This window comes from Calonectris borealis, chromosome 8, assembly GCF_964195595.1.
Source record: "Calonectris borealis chromosome 8, bCalBor7.hap1.2, whole genome shotgun sequence".
Lineage (NCBI taxonomy): Eukaryota > Metazoa > Chordata > Aves > Procellariiformes > Procellariidae > Calonectris > Calonectris borealis.
The window spans coordinates 31670848-31688534 of record NC_134319.1 but is presented as its reverse complement, the minus strand read 5'-3'; the positions used below and the strand labels follow the sequence as shown (position 1 = coordinate 31688534).

Here is a 17687-nt window from a genome sequence, read left to right as displayed (position 1 = left end):
TGCTGCTGTGTTTCTAGTCCCCATGGTAATTTCTTTCATCACTGATTTGGGGGCTGGCCCAAAGGTCCAAATCTATAGGACTGGGATGATCTTCCCCTCTGCTTTCTGGAGCATACACATATATTTGTTTAAATGTCACTTGGCTAAAGGTCAGGAGCTCTAGCACTTGTACTGATATCAGCAGAGGATTTGCTGAATTCATTGAGTTTCTCCAGGCTGAAGGGAAACAGGGGGTAGGTGAATATAAGGAAAAACTTCAGTTTGAACTCTGAGCACCTGGTTTTAAATCAACAGTTCTGGTCTTGGTTTTCCATGCTGCTTTGTGCTTTTGTGACTTCTTTTGTTTTGCATTTGTCTATTTGGGTTAAGGACCAAGTTAGGGAAGTATCCTTTATTTCCGTCCATGTGAATTAGCAAAAGGAAGGTTTTGCAGATTGTTTTGTACCTGTATAAAACACAGCTGTGCTTATTTATGGAGGTCCATTCAGTGGATCTTAAAAGCATTGAACAGATACTGCTAATTTTTTAGTTTGGTGGCCCTGTCATTGAGGAGGGGGAAAAAACTCTCATCTCGGATGCAACGTTGCTCAGATTAAAGGCTAATGAAGATCTCTCTTTTTGCAGAAGGAACGGATGGCGGTGCTGAACTCTCGTCTCGTGTAGCATCTGTCAGAGGTGTACGGGTTAGTTCAGACCTCTTGGCCGTAAGAGGCTGGAGTATCTCTGCATTCCTTAACCTCAAATGTGTAAACTGTGATAGGGCTTTTTGCGCAACCATAATTGCTGCTGTCTTGTCTTGTTTAACTGAAAGCCAGAACTCGAGGCAGCAGATCAGCAGCTTGAGGAACGTGCAGGTGCCTTGTGTAACCAGGGATCGTCCCGGTGTGATCCTGGTAATTCCGCAAAACTGCAGTATCTCTGTTTGCATCGCCAGTTACTTGTTTAAACTGATCATATGTGACCATTATGTCTGGACAGGTCCTAGTATGCACGGGCTGAGTAACTCAACCCTGGTATTCTCCATTCTTTGTCTAGGAGTCTGGTAATGGTCAGTGTGAAATTTCATCTGGAGTCTTAGCTCCTGTTGACCGTCTTTTCTTGACCCTTAAGTGTGTGGCGGTATTTCTGGTCTAGCTTATTGGGAAACTTTTGCAAAAACACGTGGTGAATCTTTACTTTCCTTCTTGGAAAGAATAAGAATTTAAAGGTTGTTCTTAACCAGGGAAGGCAGGAATTGAGAGTCCTGTCACTGTATGATGCCTCCTGGCATCCAGGTCTGTCATACTGTACTAACAATATTTTTATGGTAGTTCTTGAAATATTATTAGGCATTATTATTTGAAATATTATTTGTGCTGCTTCTCTTTATTTTTTTTTCTGTCACAAGTTTCTGCCTATCTGTCCTTCAAATCCGAGGTACCACATAGCCTCAGTTTTGTTATTCTACTGGGAATATTGATTTTCCTAATGGTACAGAAGTAAAAGTGCTGAAGCGTCATGGTCACGTATAAGGACAGGGGACAGAATGGAGGTATAATCCCAAAGCTGAGATGGCGCTGGCAGTTTGCAAATTCAGACAACAATCTAATAATGGACAATTGTAACAGCAAAACTGGGGACAGCTGGGATGTAAGCTTACAGGGCCTTGGGGTCGTCTCTGCTCCAAAGCTGTGCCAACCTAGTTGAGTTTTTTGCACCCCACTTGCCTCCCCCCACCCCAGCTACGTGGAAGGTCGTCATTTAGATCCTCTTCCAGGCGCACAGGGTTAAACTAGCCATGCTTTTTACATATCTGCTGATGGGTTAGAATCTTTTTCCTCTGAAATAAGAGAATTTGAAAAAGGTCAACTTTGAAGCATCATTGCACAGATGGTTTTGCGGAGCCGTTGTCACAGAAATGCGCACGTAGCCGCGCGTGTACCCGGAGAATCCATTGACAGCACCGCCACTCTCTTGCCTTAGTGACTTCCCTCTAATAGCTGACAAAGACTAGTGCCGCCTTCTTTGTTTGCAAAATGACTTCTTATGAGTGCTAGATACTTGTTTAAAGAAGTGAACCCGTAGAACAGCTGTGCAGCTACGCTGTAGACTGCCAAACCTGACACTCTTAGAGCTACAAAGCTTGTAGCCAGCCAGCTGGGCAACAGCTGTCTTCTCACATCTGGCTACGGCATTGCCTGTTTCTTCTGCACCTGAAGTTCATATTGGGATGCTGTCATTGCTTTAGAATCTATGTTTACAGAGTCACAAATATAAATAATTTATAGTAGGCACTTGGTTGGATATCTAGCTTGTAGGCATGTTGTGGAGGTTGCTTTTTCTTTCCAGCTAAATACACCATCTACAAGAACCTGGCTGGTTTCCTTGTAAGATTTCAGTGATACAATCTAAAAATAAGGATGCAGAATTTTTACCAACCTGAAAATCTTAATTTCTAAAGGTATTTTGAAATAGATTCCATTCATTCTGGGTTAATTGTTAAAAACAACAAACTGGTGAACCAAAACCTGAGAGAACTTGTGTTGGTGACCTGCAGCAGTTCTTGCCTCCTCCTTCCCCTATCACACCTAAACACTGCGTGTGCAGGCAATACCAACCTCATTTGCTACCTGAGTGGTCATTTTTTATTACTAGATTTAGGGAAATAATTTAATAACCAAATCTAATTTGGGCTAAAGCATTCAGTAAGTGGAGAGCTGACCAGCTCCTCTGTGATGGTTTAGAAAAGTAGATATAGCCTGCTGTGATTTTTTTTTATATGAACTAGTACAAGACGCTTCTTTCTTTCTGATTTTATAGTATTTTAATTCGAGGTCCATGTTTTGGTTGATGGAATAAATTCCAAGAGAGGTGCACACCATTACATGTGTACGTACAATTTGCAACTCAGAAGTTAAGGTGGAATAACATGAATGTAAATGTTCCTTATTCGCAAGCAGAGTTGGCTTTCTTCCTCTTCCTATAGCAAGAATATGTCCTAGGACATATTTCTCTATCTGTATTTTAAGCACTTGAAAGTTTTCTCATACAGAATTTTATTTGCCACAAGATTGGACATGAAAATGCATGGTGAGTAATTAATTTATTGGAAGCTTTCAGCGAGTGATCCAATTTGCAGCTGACCCAAGTGTAGCTTTCTGTTGTGAGTAAGGGAGTTGCCTTGCGGAAGAACCTTTCCTTTGGAAAAATACCCCAATGAACATGAGGATGATGCATTAGAGGTGTAAAGGCAATCTTCGTCCTTGCGTTTATGAACTACACAGTTTGATTTTTAACTGTACAATTTTTTCACTGTACTGTGTAAAAGGTTGGGAAGCTGTACAATCTTGGTGCTGTAGAACTGACAAGGGTATTAGAAAATTGTGATGGTTGAGTAGACGGACAAAGCTGATGGGGGGTTTGGAGTCAGATACATGTTTTCATTATAGTGACCCACTTTTTTTAGAATTTTGAGCGTGGTAATCAGTGGCCTTTTTTCTTCTTTTTCCCTAATATGCCAGAAGTACAAGCAGTTACTGTCTTCATAGACAAGGGAGCAAGAAAACTGTCTTTTAAATCTTGTTAAATTTTCAGAGCACAGTTCTGTTGTTGCAAACCTATTTGAGCCCAGCGTACAGGGCTTTTAGTTAGCAAGAGGCCAAGGGCAGGGTGTGGAAAATGTTAAAAGTTTAGTGTATTCAAAATGGTGCTGATGTTAAACTTGTGATCACCTGTTCAGTATGATTTGATGTGTTTAATGGCAATGTTGAGTTTGACTTTTTTTTACTGAATAGATGGCAGAGCCCTCCTAATAAATAAAAATGCCTCCTCTCTAGCTGAAGTTTTGAAATTACCTTACTCAGATAAAACTGTTTTGTGGCAAGCAGAAGGTGATTCAGAGAACTACACCTGTGCTGATCTCATAACAAAGCTAATTATCTTTTTTAATTAAATACCCCTTGAAATTCAGCATATAAAGACTGAAGGATTTTTTTTTAATGATTACTTTTAGAGGGCACTGCTCTAACAAAGAAAACTTTTACTGTCTGTTTTCTCGCATGGCAGTGAGTAAGCAGAGCTGCCGGGGATGCTGATCATTTGTCTATATACTACAGCTGCAGAAAATGAGAAATTAAATGAACAGTTCACAGATGCACTGAGAAATAACTGCTTGGGACAGCACAGGAATGTAACTTGCATGTTAATTTTTCAACTTCAGGTTCTATTTTAGATGTGCCAGCATCTGAACTCTCCCGCAAACTAGAAAGTGTGGCGACAGGGGAGTACTTCCAGATTGCTGCTGGTTTACCACTTGGCTTTGCAAGTAAAAGCAAGAGCCTTTCAGGCTTACTGTGTTTTTTATTGACAGCAGGCAATTGCATAGGAAGATGAGGTGGGGAAGCTGCAATATTGATCAGACTGTCTTCCTGGCAACCTTGTTCATGGCAACTTCGTGGAGCTTCGGGTAAATGGAGTATTAGGGCTATAGAAAAGGAACAAAAGGAAGGTTACCGCTGGCCCTGCTTGGCAGCAATAGCTGGATGCCTTTTAAAAACAGCATCTGTTGTCATGGAGCTTCTGAATCCAAGGCCGGTTTCTGGCACCGTGATTTTCTCATGGCAGAAAATGTTGTCCTGTCCTAGCCTTGGGGGAAAAATAAATAAATAAAGGCAATAGCCTTGGCAGCACTTGTCTATTATTGCAGCTAAATGACTGAACCGCAGTGGGAACGGGACCAAAGGGAAACCTTTTCTTCACAGAGAATCCTGATTTTTAAAGCTGGCATCCACCATGGTCTGCAAAATATCTTTTATTTAGAAGGTGTTTGATATTTGGAGGAGGATTTTGAATAGTTTATATAGAACTTGTTTTCCTCTGAGTCAGCGATGTTTCGAGGTTGAAATAGAGACCTGAATTCCTAATCTCAAGGTTTTTGGAAGGTCTTCCAATAGTGATTTGTTTGTGCTTTAAAGCCCATTTTCCTTTTCTAAACTTCAGATATAGTCAAACAGTTTAACACACTTATTTATCATTTCCTGAAGTAGTCAGTAATGTACAAAACAAGATATTTAGTAATTTATTTGGCATTGATTATGTTAGTTTAACACTGTGTTGCTTTGCTGAGCTTTTTGCTGTCTTAAAAGGTGATATTTTGATTGCGTAGAAATATTCATGCTTGACTTCATGGACAAAAAGTATACTCTGCTTCCTGATGAGATTTTTTTGTTCTTGGATAGTTCCAGTGACTGAAGTTTAAAAACTTGCTTGGTTTTACTTTTGCTTTGTGAACTTACTGAAACCTAGAAACAAGTGATGATAGAAGTGGCTCAGTGTTTCCGAAGCGGGAAATTAAGTGAGCCTCTGTGCTTTTATTTCTACATGACTTATTTTTAAAGGCAGGAAAGGATGATTACCCCATGTCAGAAAGCATCTATAGGTAAGCTCTTCTGCTAGAGATGTGTAAACTCTTTGGGCTGAAGAATTTGCCCTTCAGGTCCTTCCTTAGGAGTCAGCTCTCTTTTGATACTGCCTGATTACTGTTGTTTGAAAAGTTTCAGGCAACTAGTGAATAAAATCTATGCATTTTAAGTATCGTACAGTAATTTCTATTGCTTCACCACCTGTTTGTGTTTTGTCCGCCCGCGCTAGCGGCTGTTAGGTCAAGGATTAGGGCTCTCGCAGGCAAGTTCAGATTGGCTTTACTGGTGGGGCCCCAGGGTAGGATGTTGCAACTGCTGTGACTCCGCTGTTAGAAATTACCAGCCCCAAAGCAGAGTTATTTTCTGTCCTTCTGGTGTTTTGGGCTGCCCGCAAAGAGGGATCTGTGTTGGGGCACGCGCGTGTGTGGTTCTGCAAAGTCTGCGTCAGGCCAGGGACCTCGAGCAGGGGTGTAATGACACCTCGGGGCTGCTGCGGCTTTTCTTCAGCAAAGAAGAGTCGGAGCCCTGTCATTTCGGGGTTTGTTTGCACAAGGGAGGGACCCCTCGTCCTTGGGAGTAGCCACGGATCTGCAAGTATAATCGTGGGATAATAAAGGGACCCCGGGAGCCAAAACTTGGAGTTTGGACCAGCCTTTGGAGCCCTTGCAAATTCTTTTCTAGAAGCCCTTGGATGGTGAAGTTGTAAACACCAGTCATCTGTGCAGGACTGGTTTTTTTTTTCCCCTCTGTTTTCCTCTTCAAAGCATCGTCAAAGTCCAAAAGAAGATACTCTTCTTCCAACATTGCCCCTGCACGCTTGTGTTGTGTTATTTGCTCTTTCTATACAACCCCTCTAAAACATTAATATAGCGTCTGTAAGTTTATGGTGTTTAATATCAGTGCCATAAACATAATAATCAGGAAATTCTAAATGTTAAAAGTTGATATTTAATATATAGTAATATTACTTTGAGGTTGTTTTTATGTAGAAATTAATGCTAAACGAAAAAGATTTTTTTGTTATGACAGATCAGAGTGTTTATCTGCTAGTGACTGAAACTTTTCTGTAGACACTTGTCATCCCAATTTAATAACATGTATTTCAAAATCTATTTCTTGATCTTATCAAGACTGTAATAAAATTTTAATTTTTCCTCTTTGTAGTAATACTAACCTTTTTTAGTCTGTAAGACTGCATGAGAATTCAGAAACTGTAACTATGGGGGGTATCAAGAGTCTGCTTTATTTCTGCATTAGGAGCATTTGGGACAGATGATTGACAGTGCTAAAATTTGTAATTACAGTGTGGATTCTTTAATTTCTACTCATTAAACTAATTTCTTACTTAATTTAGAAAATTCATTCTGTTTTTGAAATTCTGCACTTCTGGAGATGCTGCACTATATTCCTTATAATAACAAAGTGACCGAATTGCTGCTTTAATTGCAAAATTTGACTTGAATTACAGAATTGTACTTAGTTCTTCCAAAAGAGTTAAAACAGTCCCAGAGCAATGGGGGAAAAGTGTGGATCCGATCACGATCGCTGTAATTTAGGCCTCTTCCTTTAAACTATGAGAGAGAGATTTTATTTTCCAGGAAGGAAGAAGGTACTTCCCAAGCAGTTTCCCATTTTCTCATGGGGCAGATTTTAGTTTTCTGTGGTGCTACGTTTGTATTTGAAGGATTATAGGGATGATAAGGTGGGAAGGATGGCTGAAGCCAGTGAGTCCTGGGGTCTCAGATGAAGGTCAGATGAAGCCTTCAGCTAAAAGCTTGGCACTTTCCTTCTGAATACAATTGTTTGCATATCTGGGATGAATACTTTTTATGGCCAGCTTTGTTCTTCAAGAGCAAGACCAGTGGTAGGTTGAGAACCTGTGTACCTGTCCCAGCACAAAGCACGCTGTGGTGGTGGGAGTGCTGGAGAAGCTCTGGGGGAAATGCCTGACAAGCTGCAAAGGGCATGGCATGAACACGCAGAACTGGTGGTACTTGGCTTTCTGCTATGATAAACTCAGGGAAGAAAAAACAACCCCCCATGATAAGTGATGTGTGCTCCCTCAGTAAGTTTGCAGATGACACCAAATCGGGTGGGAGGGTAGGAAGGCTCTGCAAGGGGACCTGGACAGGCTGGATCGATGGGCCGAGGCCAATGTATGAGGTTCAACAAGGCCAAGTGCCGGGTCCTGCACTTCGGCCACAACAACCCCAGGCAACGCTACAGGCTTGGGGAAGAGTGGCTGGAAAGTGCCCAGAGGAAAAGGACCTGGGGGTGCTGGTTGACAGCCGGCTGAACATGAGCCGGCTGTGTGCCCAGGTGGCCAAGAAGGCCAACGGCATCCTGGCCTGTATCAGAAATGGTGTGGCCAGCAGGAGCAGGGAGGTGATCGTGCCCCTGTACTCGGCACTGGTGAGGCCGCACCTCGAATCCTGTGTTCAGTTCTGGGCCCCTCACTACAAGAAGGACGTGGAGGTGCTGGAGCGTGTCCAGAGAAGGGCAACGAAGCTGGTGAAGGAGTTGTAGCAAGGTGGGTGTTGATCTCTTCTCCCAAGTAACAAGCGATAGGACGAGAGGAAATGGCCTCAAGTTGTCCCAAGGGAGGTTTAGATTGGACATTAGGAGAAATTTCTTTACTGAAAGAGTGGTCAGGCCTTGGAACAGGCTGCCCAGGGAAGTGGTGGAGTCACCATCCCTGGAGGTATTTAAAAGACGTGTAGATGAGGCCCTTAGGGACATGGTGTAGTGGGCATGGTGGTGTTGGGTTGATGGTTGGACTGGATGATCTTAGAGGTCTTTTCCAACCTTAATGATTCTATGATTCTATAAACCCCAATCTTTGTTAAAGATGTTTGCTCTCTCACTAAAGTTCGTATTGGAGAACTTGCCAGTGCCCAGGACTGGAGAGGAGAATAACTTCTGAGTGGATAAATGTAAGAATTTAACCCTGACATAAAGCGATGATAGCATGTCGAGGGTGGTTATGCTGCTACTTAATCTGCTTTTGTTTTGGTTGGGACATCTTTCCTTCATCTGCCTCACCGCATGGTGGCAGAAGTGATGTGGGAGAGAGGAGGGGGCCCACCCCTGCAGTGGCCGTGTGGCTTTGTGCTGGGTAGACATGGCAGCAGAGAGGTGGCTTCAGGGTGCTGGAAGCAGCAGAGTGGGCAGGTGGGAATGAGCATGGTCCTCCCTTTCCACCGGTGTGCAGCTTTAGGGTGGCTGACTTTGTGATGGTGGGTGAGATGCCTTTTTAAAAAAATTCCTGTAGCTATAAAGAGCAGTCTTGATTCGGGATGGCCCTACAGGTGCAGTCACACAAGCTGGGTTAGGAAGTGGAAATGAAGCATGTGAGATCTGCAATGGCACTTGAAGGATCACAAAAGATGATGGGAACATTGGTCAAGGCGCAGTTCTGCTTGTGTGGGTTTTTCCCTCTCTATCTTGGTGCAGTTCCTTTTACAGCCAAATATGTGTTTCCTCGGAGCCCTTTGGACTTGATCGTTATTCTTTCTCTGCGTGACAAAGAAGGTGGATTTCCATGAAATATTTCCATGGCATCCACTTAGAAAATTGTTCCTATGTCCTTCTGTTACAACTTTTTTTTTTCTATTTTGTTTTATAGACACAGATGAGGACACAGTGAAAAGGTGTTTTGCCACGTTTGAAGAGAAGTTCTTCCAAACCTGTGAGAAAGAACTTGCCAAAATCAACATTTTCTATTCAGGTAAGGTGCTTATTTGTGTATATTTGTGGAAAATACAGCAATACAAAAAGAGTCTGAAGCTCTGAAACTTTCAGAATAACCACAGTGGTCATGCAGGTCTACCATCAGGTAATTACAGGGCAGGTTTATATGGGAAACTGCTCTGGTTTAATCACAGACGTGGAGCTAAACCATGGTATTTGAATGCAGGGAGAACGAAGGGCAGGTGATTTCACTGCTTTGCAATAGCATCCTGCTGAACTTTATGAAAATGCTCTTAAACTTAAGTGGCAGCTTACGTATAGGGCACAGTTTCTCAGCTTATCCATGGTGACAGTCTCCTGTGCATGTTTTAGGCGTGCTAAGCTCCCTAGCTGGTGTTTCCTGAGCTTGTGCAGGAATAGCTATCATGGACTTGCCTGTGTACGGTATCTTGACCATCTTGATGTGTCCAACAAGTTTTTAAGCACTTAACTCTTACTTAAACTCTTGCAACTTTCTGGAGTAGATCAGCCAGTAGCAATTTTTCATTGGCTGTGTATAAAATCCTGTTTAGTAAATTGAGTAAAAATGTAATGGTGGTAAGAGTTGGGATTCCTAGGGGTCATATGTCAAAGTGGCATTGTTTGTTATTTTCCCTGAGAAAGTTTGCTTTCCCACTCTGTGTTTTGGAAATAAACTTTAGAATGGGATAATCAGAAATTCACCCTGTAATATTGCTACAAAAGGCTCAGTAATAGTGTGCTCCAGTTCCACCCACCATTACACTTCAGCTGGTTTTCAGCCTCTTTTGGTAAGGTTTAAAATGGGTTTTCAACCAGAAAAGCATTTAAATGTGGATACAATGATGCATTGACTTCTGCTATACTTTCTCTTAACGTGTTGATTTATTAACTTGGTGCTATAAACAGGCTTTTGCAGCACAATATGGTAGCCTTTTCTATTTCTGAATTTAATCTGGTAACAAAGACAAAGTTGAATTGTGCAAAATATTTTAATAACCGTCAGGCGATGACTTTATTGCTAGCTATTTTATTGCTAGCAGAATCTGGGTTGTGAACATGAGAATAGCTGAAAGCCTAACAGATGCAATAACTGCGCACTGCAGCTTGCCTCTGTTCAGCTTCCATCTAGGGAAGTAAACCTCTCTTGGGCTGGCTGCGCCGGCTCTTCTGGCTCCCTGGAGCAGTGGTGTTCTGCTGTAGCCAGAGTGGGTGTCAGGACAAGGGCAAGGGGCAGTCTGTAGGTAGAAGTGTAGTAGTAGTAGTAGTAGTTTTGTTAGGCGAGCCAGGTTTTACACTTTATAGGCGTTTTTCTACATGCAATTCCGAAGTACCTAACTCAGAACAATTGTTCTTGGTTTTGTTTCCCTGTGAGATCTTCTGTTTCTCTCCCAGGTCTGAGGCAAGGCTTTTATGCTCAGAAACTTGTCTTACTTTTCTAGTTATATCAGATCCTGTGTATTACGAGCTAGACTCTGTGGAGGAAGTTCTGTCAATTCAGATGCACAATACAGATTATAATTTTCCCTAATGAGGACCTGCTAGCACACGTGCACCCATTCCAGCATTGTTTAAAATGGCATTAATAATATAGGGTAGGGTTTTTTCAACTTGCTGTCATTTCAAAAAGTTATAGGAGAGAGTACCTGTAATTTGAAAATCTCTTGTGATAAGATTAAAATAAGTCTTTTATTTGCAAAAGAGCGTTATGACTTTAATAGTATGGAAACCCTTTATTAGGGTTATTAACGTTAAGCTACATCAAGAAATGTTCCATCAGTGGTTCCTCTTCTTGATCATGTCAGAAATATGTCACATTGGACCCTATTGTAACTCCAGGCGTGTGTTGACTTGGATTATGACCTAGTACATCCTATTTATTATAGGCTTATTATATGGCTTATTACACACTTGTCTTTACAACAATAAATATTGTCCATTTTCAAGAAAGCCATGCTTTCTGTTGATCTCTGCTTCATTTCCTCCTCGTCTTTCCCTGTGCTGAGGGATCCTCAGTGAGCATTGCCAAGGATTGCCACAGCATGGACAACCCTGTCCTCTGGGGATGGGCTGCTCCCGGATCCCAGCTCCTCCCCGGAGCACTGGGGGTTGGAGTGCCTTTGCCTTTCGCTGTGTGCTTAGATCGTCGGCTCTCATCAAACATAGCCTTAATTCCCCAGCCCATTATCCCAGCTCTGTAGGAAGAAAAACTGCCATTAACTAAATCTGGTTTCATAAACAATTTGTGATTATTTGGACTACACTCAAGAAAATCTATACTCAATTGAAAGAAAAAAGAATAGCAGTAAAATTTTCAAATGGTTCCAGTAGAGGAATGCCTGTTCAAGTGCTAAAGTTTTATTTGTGGCCAGTTTTGGTTTGTGTTTGGGATTTTTCTAGAGGGGAGGTTTGTTATATTTTAAATTAGCGTCATCACGATCTGCTTGGGCTACTGTTTAGCTAGTAACATTTTTGTGGTTAATTTAGGAGCTGGTTTTATTATTTGTAGGAAGCCGTGGCTTTAACTTGGTAAGCAAAGTATTGAACATCATATGTACAAGTAGGAAGAGAAATGAGTGCTAAAAGAGCCTGCCTAAAATGCCCAGAGCCCTGAGCCGGGTATGCGGGGAGGTATGGGCTGTTCGATTACCTCCTGTCTGGTGAAACAAGTTTTGATCACAACCGTGACCATGTAAACTGCAATTTGGGGGGAAATTTTACTAGCTCCGTGGTGTGATTTTTTTTTTTTTTCCCTATGATCCTTATGTGTGAACTTTTCTTTGAACTTGGAAAATGGAGTCAAAACCAACTTGGAATTGCATAGTTGAGGTGATAACCCTTTAGACAGTGGGTTTTAGTCAGGATCTAGAAGCATTTTTTGGGCAAAGCTGCTGCTTTATTGCAAGCGCTTTTGTTGAAGTCTGCCTCTGTTGGTTTTAGATTCCTCCTTAGTCTTTGTTGTGAGATTACACTTGAGGTGAGGACTCAGTGGGCATCAGGTCATGCAAAATCCTGCAGCACAAGAGTGGTTCCGGTTTCTAAGTGTATGCTGCTTTTTTCTAACTCTTTTGAGTGGCATATTTTTTTTAAAGTCACTTTTCAGAGTGCTAAATTAGTGATAGTGGTGAATGTCTTTTCAATGATTTTGGAGTACATTGCAAACTGAGAAATTAATTTCTACTCTGCTTTGCCATTTCCCTAGGCAATTCCCTAGGAGGTTTTAAGAATAGCAGCACACGTTTTGTCTTATTTTGCTTCTGCAATGGATCTTGATGGTAAAATCATACCTTAACAAGATGAAATGATTTGTGGACTGCATAACTGGAGTCAGTGCAAGAGGCAAGAGAGGGGGCAGGAGGGAGAAGAAGGTGGCAGGACTGCCGTTTCTCAGGAGCGGCAGGTCTTCGTAGGACTGGGTCAGGTGCCTTTAAAGCCTCATCCTCAGAGGACTGCGATCCTCCCCTATCGATGGAGAGGGCTGTATAGAAGGCAGCATATGACTCTTTTCAGCAGTGCATAATTAAGAAGAATGTTTGATTTGGGGATGATGCTTTTTTATGGATGTTGCTTTGCAAACAGATGGGAAAATTGCAGCAGCAGTTTCGTAACTATTTCAAAGCATTGTCTTTTTAAATACTGTGTTATTAGGCTGTTAAGATTTTTCTGTACACAGGGACAGTGGTACTTCAATTGAAAGATGTAAATTTAAACTCTTCCATATTTAATAATTTGATCCAAAAGAAATCTCAGTGTATCACAGATAGTTTAACATGACGTTTTGAATATAGAGAGTGAACTTGTGAGTTTTATTTATATGAAGGCTTTTGATTCTACGGCTACTCTAACAGATATCTGTTACTTCTTCCCGAGAGAGTTCCGAAAGTGGGGAGAGATTATTGTTTTTGCAGTCTGACCTTGTGTGTGGTCAATATTATGTGGTTGTAGGCTGTGGGCAGGCAATGCTCACTGTGGGCTGCATTGCCTCTGTTTGGTGGAGTCCTTGCAGCTGTAGAAGTTGTCAGACAGGAGTTGTCCTTTCCCGTCTTTTTAAAACCTCTTTCTTTAATAGAGTTTATAATCAAGAAAGTTACAGAGAGTTTCAGGCTCTTCTGTACTTGATTTTTCTATCTTGATCTCTGTTTCCTGTTCAGAAAGGCATTCTCCTTCTGGAAAATATCTTATACAGAGGAGTTTTGCTCGTAAAATTAACCAGAATTGAATAAGACTAAGGAAAAGGTCAGAATTTCTCCCGTAAGAGTAAATCTTGCTTACGGGGCGGAGGGGGAGCAATTGACAATTACCATTAAGTTGTTGCGTAAGATACTAATGAAGAGAATTAAATTGACAGCCAGGAGACTGTCGGGCAGAGCTTTGGGTCGTGGAGGGACCTTGGGGCTCCGTGGTTTTGGGTGTGGTGGTGTGTGTCCCGCTGGGTGGAGGTCGCTCCAGCTCCCAGCTGTCTACTCCAACGCTGAGAACCTGCGCCGTGTCCTCCTGGCCAGCGCCAGCACCCATGGTGCTTATCAATAGAGATGCCAAAGCTGTGACTGAAGCCATAGCGGGAGGAAAAGCTTGGAAGGAACTAGTTGTACAGAACAAAGAGAAAGATAATGGTGTCAGTTATGCTGGTTTTAGCATAAAAAGATTGTTATTTAGCCAAAAAGATTATTTTCTGAAAGTACATAAAGCAGCCTGTTTAAAGGAACACCTTTTTCATACTTGAGATGTGAGGAAGAGAGGCTGACTTGTTCTGAAAACACATCAAAATGATATTTAAATTCAGGTTGACTGTCCCTTTAATCAGTAAATAATGAGGCAATGCTCCCAACCTGCGTGAGCCTAAACTGAGGAAAAGAGGAATAAATTATTACAGCGGATCATGTACAGCAGCAAGTAGTGTTGTAACTCCTGATCAAAGCAGAAGCTGTGTTTGTCTGTCACCGGGAGCTTGGCAGAGGGGTTGCGTTGCTCTCTGAGCAACAAAATTCAGTGCCACGTTTGAAGTGTGGTTTCTTTTTTTTCTTTGATTTCCTTACTGACATATAAAAAGATAGTAAACACGTAGTCAGTAGTGGGTGCACAGATCTGAAAAATGCTTTGCTTACTAACTATCAAGTTTCATAATATTATCTAACGGGGTTTTTTTTCCTAACGCTTTTTGTGCATTTGCTTTATTGGAGAAAGGCGAGCAGCTTTCCTTTGCGCGCAGAGTAGACGTGTGGTCACTGCTCTGGTATTTGGATGAGACCCTATCTGCCTGGCTGCCTCCAGCTACAGCTCTGCCAGCGTGGGGAGGCCTGACCCTGCGTCCCTGTGCTGGTTTATAGTCCCTAGGTACAGGCGGCAGCTGCACAGGTTGGGCTTCTTCCATCCGTAACAAGTATTCCTACGCTCCTGGAACGAGCACCCTCTAGAAATCAGATCAGGGGTGGAAGTCGAGAGGTCTGAGTTCATGTCTAATGCTGCTTTAGTCTGTGCTGAAGGGACAGCCCTTGATTTTGACTATATTAATTAAGACCTGTCTGACATGATGGCTTTTTTTTTTTTGGAGAACATGTATGTTTTACATAGGAGTGCATAAAACCTTTAAGGAGAAGGAGCTTCATAAAAGAGAAATATGCAGAGTTGTTGAATGTAACGCTTAGCTGGGGAAGGCCATGCAGTAGATTATTCAATGCAGTGCCTTTTACCTACAGGCACATTATTTGAGGAAAAGGTATAGTGCTTTTTACGGGCTCAGTAGGCAAGTTGCTGTCCTCTCATCTGACTTTTCCCTTTCCTTGCTAACAGAAAAGCTTGCAGAAGCTCAGCGCAGGTTTACTACTCTTCGGACTGAGTTACAGTCAACTTTGGATGCACAGAAAGAAGCCAGTGGGGCTTCCACGCTGCAGCGGCGCAGAAAGCCGGTCTTCCACCTGTCCCACGAAGAGCGTGTCCAGCATAGGAATATCAAAGATCTGAAATTGGCCTTCAGCGAGCTCTACCTCAGCTTCATCTTACTGCAGAACTATCAGGTACCCGCAAAAAGAGGTGGTTTTACAAAGCCCTGTGTGTAAATGTCTCTGCGCTTTGTGTATCCTCGAGTTGCCTCATTCAAGCCAGTTTTTTATTTCTTTTTTTATTTTGGGGTCCCTAAACATTTTTAAAGAAAAGGCAGATGCCTAGCAGCTAACAGCGTACGTCTTGTTGGTTTTTGTTGAGCTGGAAAAGCTAAGCTGACGTGCAGAAGGACTTCCCTTCTTCCTTTTCTGGGCTGGCTGACCCCAGCACCCTTGGCCCAGGCACGGTCAGGACACGAAGTCACATCGGGGCCTCCTGCTGCTGTAGTGTGTTGTTCTGTGCAGGGCTGGAGCTGGCAAGTTGGGGAAGAAGCTCTTTTAGCTAATATTTGTAATGAAACTTGAAATACTAACGTACTGTTTCCTCTTGGCGTTACCATGGTAGTGACTGTGACCTTGCTATATCAGAATTTCTTGTTAAAACATCCATTTAAAAAAACCAAATGTTTTTAATTCTGTAGGATACAGGCTCATTTGCCTTGAAGCATGAAAAAACAAATCTTTAGTTGTACTTGGATTTCTGGCCTGAAAGGGCATGGTAAATATTGCGGATGCTGATTTCATTCCAAAAATCCTGACGCTGTTAAGATCTTTTTTTTGCTAGGCTAGCTCTTTTGGTGTTAAATACTCCGAAATGCTTTTAAATGTCTTATTGTGGGAGTTTTTAGCTTAAATAAGAATGTTTGAACTTAAATTCTTTAACTTAAATTTGCTACATCTGTATTTAGATCTTTACCAGCGTTGTACTGGAGAATTTTATTAAACAAAATTCACTGTAAGAATTACTTGCATACCATTCTGCAGTATGGAAAAAAACTTAATTTTTCCAAAATTCTGAGTGTTTGTACCTCTCCTAAAATAATATTATGTCCTTGAGCACGTGCACATACGCTGCCAGTGCTTACTCCAGATGCCTCAACTGCAATTACCTTGCTTTAACACTGGGTTTCCAGGTTGGAAAATCCTGGTCCGACTTGTCGGAAAAAGCATCAGGCTACCTTCAAGGGAAGCTCTCGAGGATGTGTTTAGCCCACTTCTTAAGAACATTATAACTACTTATTTTCATTGGTTGAACAGACACCCCTCTGTGAGTCCTGAACACAGGTTTTATAGTTGCATAAACTATTTATGGCTTTCTCAGTAAGGCCCTTTAACTACTAGAGATAGATAGTTTCTAGCCTTCAAAATCCTGGGAAAGGTAGAGTATCCTTTGCTTTTCAGGCATGGAGCGAAGCAGTATTACCTGCTGTGATTTCTTCACTCTCTTAAAAAAAGAAAGCTTTTGTTGGTTACAAAAATCACTTCTGAGGCTTGATGAAGAATTCAAGTAGGGGATGACATAGGTCATTCCTTTGAAAAATCTTTTCCTGCTCTGCATCAGTGACGAAAGGCATCTTGCACACTTACATTTTTGCTTTTTGCTACTACGAATCCAGGTCCTTTGTATGTATACTAAATACTGATGTAAAACCCATCTGGATTTGATAGCTTTCACAGTTTCCAAAAGGAGCACAGCTTCTTTCTACAACATAACTTCAAAGAGAGTGAGAAAAATGAGTTCGAATTGGTTTTGAAGTTGAGGACACGGAATACAAGCACTAAAACAAACATAAACCCAAATCCCAGAGTCCTATTCTAAATCACTTCTAAACTTAGAATAAGAACTAGGAGTATTCAAGGTCTTGCAGTTTTGGAAAGGGAAAACGGTAACCTGGTGGGAGGATGACGTAAAGTGAAGTCACCAGCAAATTCCTCAGTCTGTTAGGACTGAAGCAAGAGCAAAAGTTGCAGGCATTCATTCCTAAGGTACACAAACCAAACATCAAGTGAAACTATAACTTGTCTCCAGGGCAGCTGTTACTTTTTTAACTTACCAATTATTAAACTTCTGATAAAATTAATTTATTGTTAACAGTAGTATAATTCTAGAGTATGTACATATATAAATAAATTTATTTATTTGAAATACTGTGTTTTAGAACAAACAAATCTTGAGAAATTAAGTATATAGTATATACTTGTATAATATAGGACACTTGCGGGGCAGGTAATGGAGGCTGAATCAGTCTTATTAAACTGCCGTACGTTTGCCTTGCTGGTGCATTTCCTGATACGTGTGTATATGAGCAAAGACTTTTGAGTCCACTGTTTGATCCTGCTTGATCTTGCATAACGTTATTGGGTAAGTTGCACTGTTTGGTTTTTTTCACTTTTAATGACAAAACATACCATTAGTTGATTCACTGCAATGGATTCGATTAGTATCCAGCAGAAATGGAAGTCAGGTTTGGAGAAAGCCCCTTGCCAAATAAAAGCATCACAAATACCAAGAAATACAAGACTTCTGACTGCATAAACGATGTTTGATTGTTTTGTTTCACAGCTTCATCACTGTGTGTTCCTTGTCAGAAGTACCACTGTAACCAGCGGTGTTTTTATTGTGCACTTTGGGGTTGCAGAATTTTTGCAGCTAGAGGATGGAAGGCCGTTGGAGAGGTTCTAGGGTGTCTGGTGTAACTGT

General features: G+C 41.6%; 1 protein-coding gene across 2 annotated transcripts in view; it reads left to right on the top strand.

Moving 5' to 3' along the window:
- Nucleotides 1-17687, top strand: part of XPR1 (xenotropic and polytropic retrovirus receptor 1) — a 116918-nt gene that overhangs the window by 65172 nt on the left and 34059 nt on the right. For both annotated transcript variants that reach the window (XM_075156806.1, XM_075156807.1), the window contains exons 3-4: nt 9025-9126; nt 14898-15121. In XM_075156806.1, coding sequence (XP_075012907.1) covers nt 9025-9126; nt 14898-15121 — 326 coding nt within the window. The remainder of the gene's footprint in view (nt 1-9024; nt 9127-14897; nt 15122-17687) is intronic.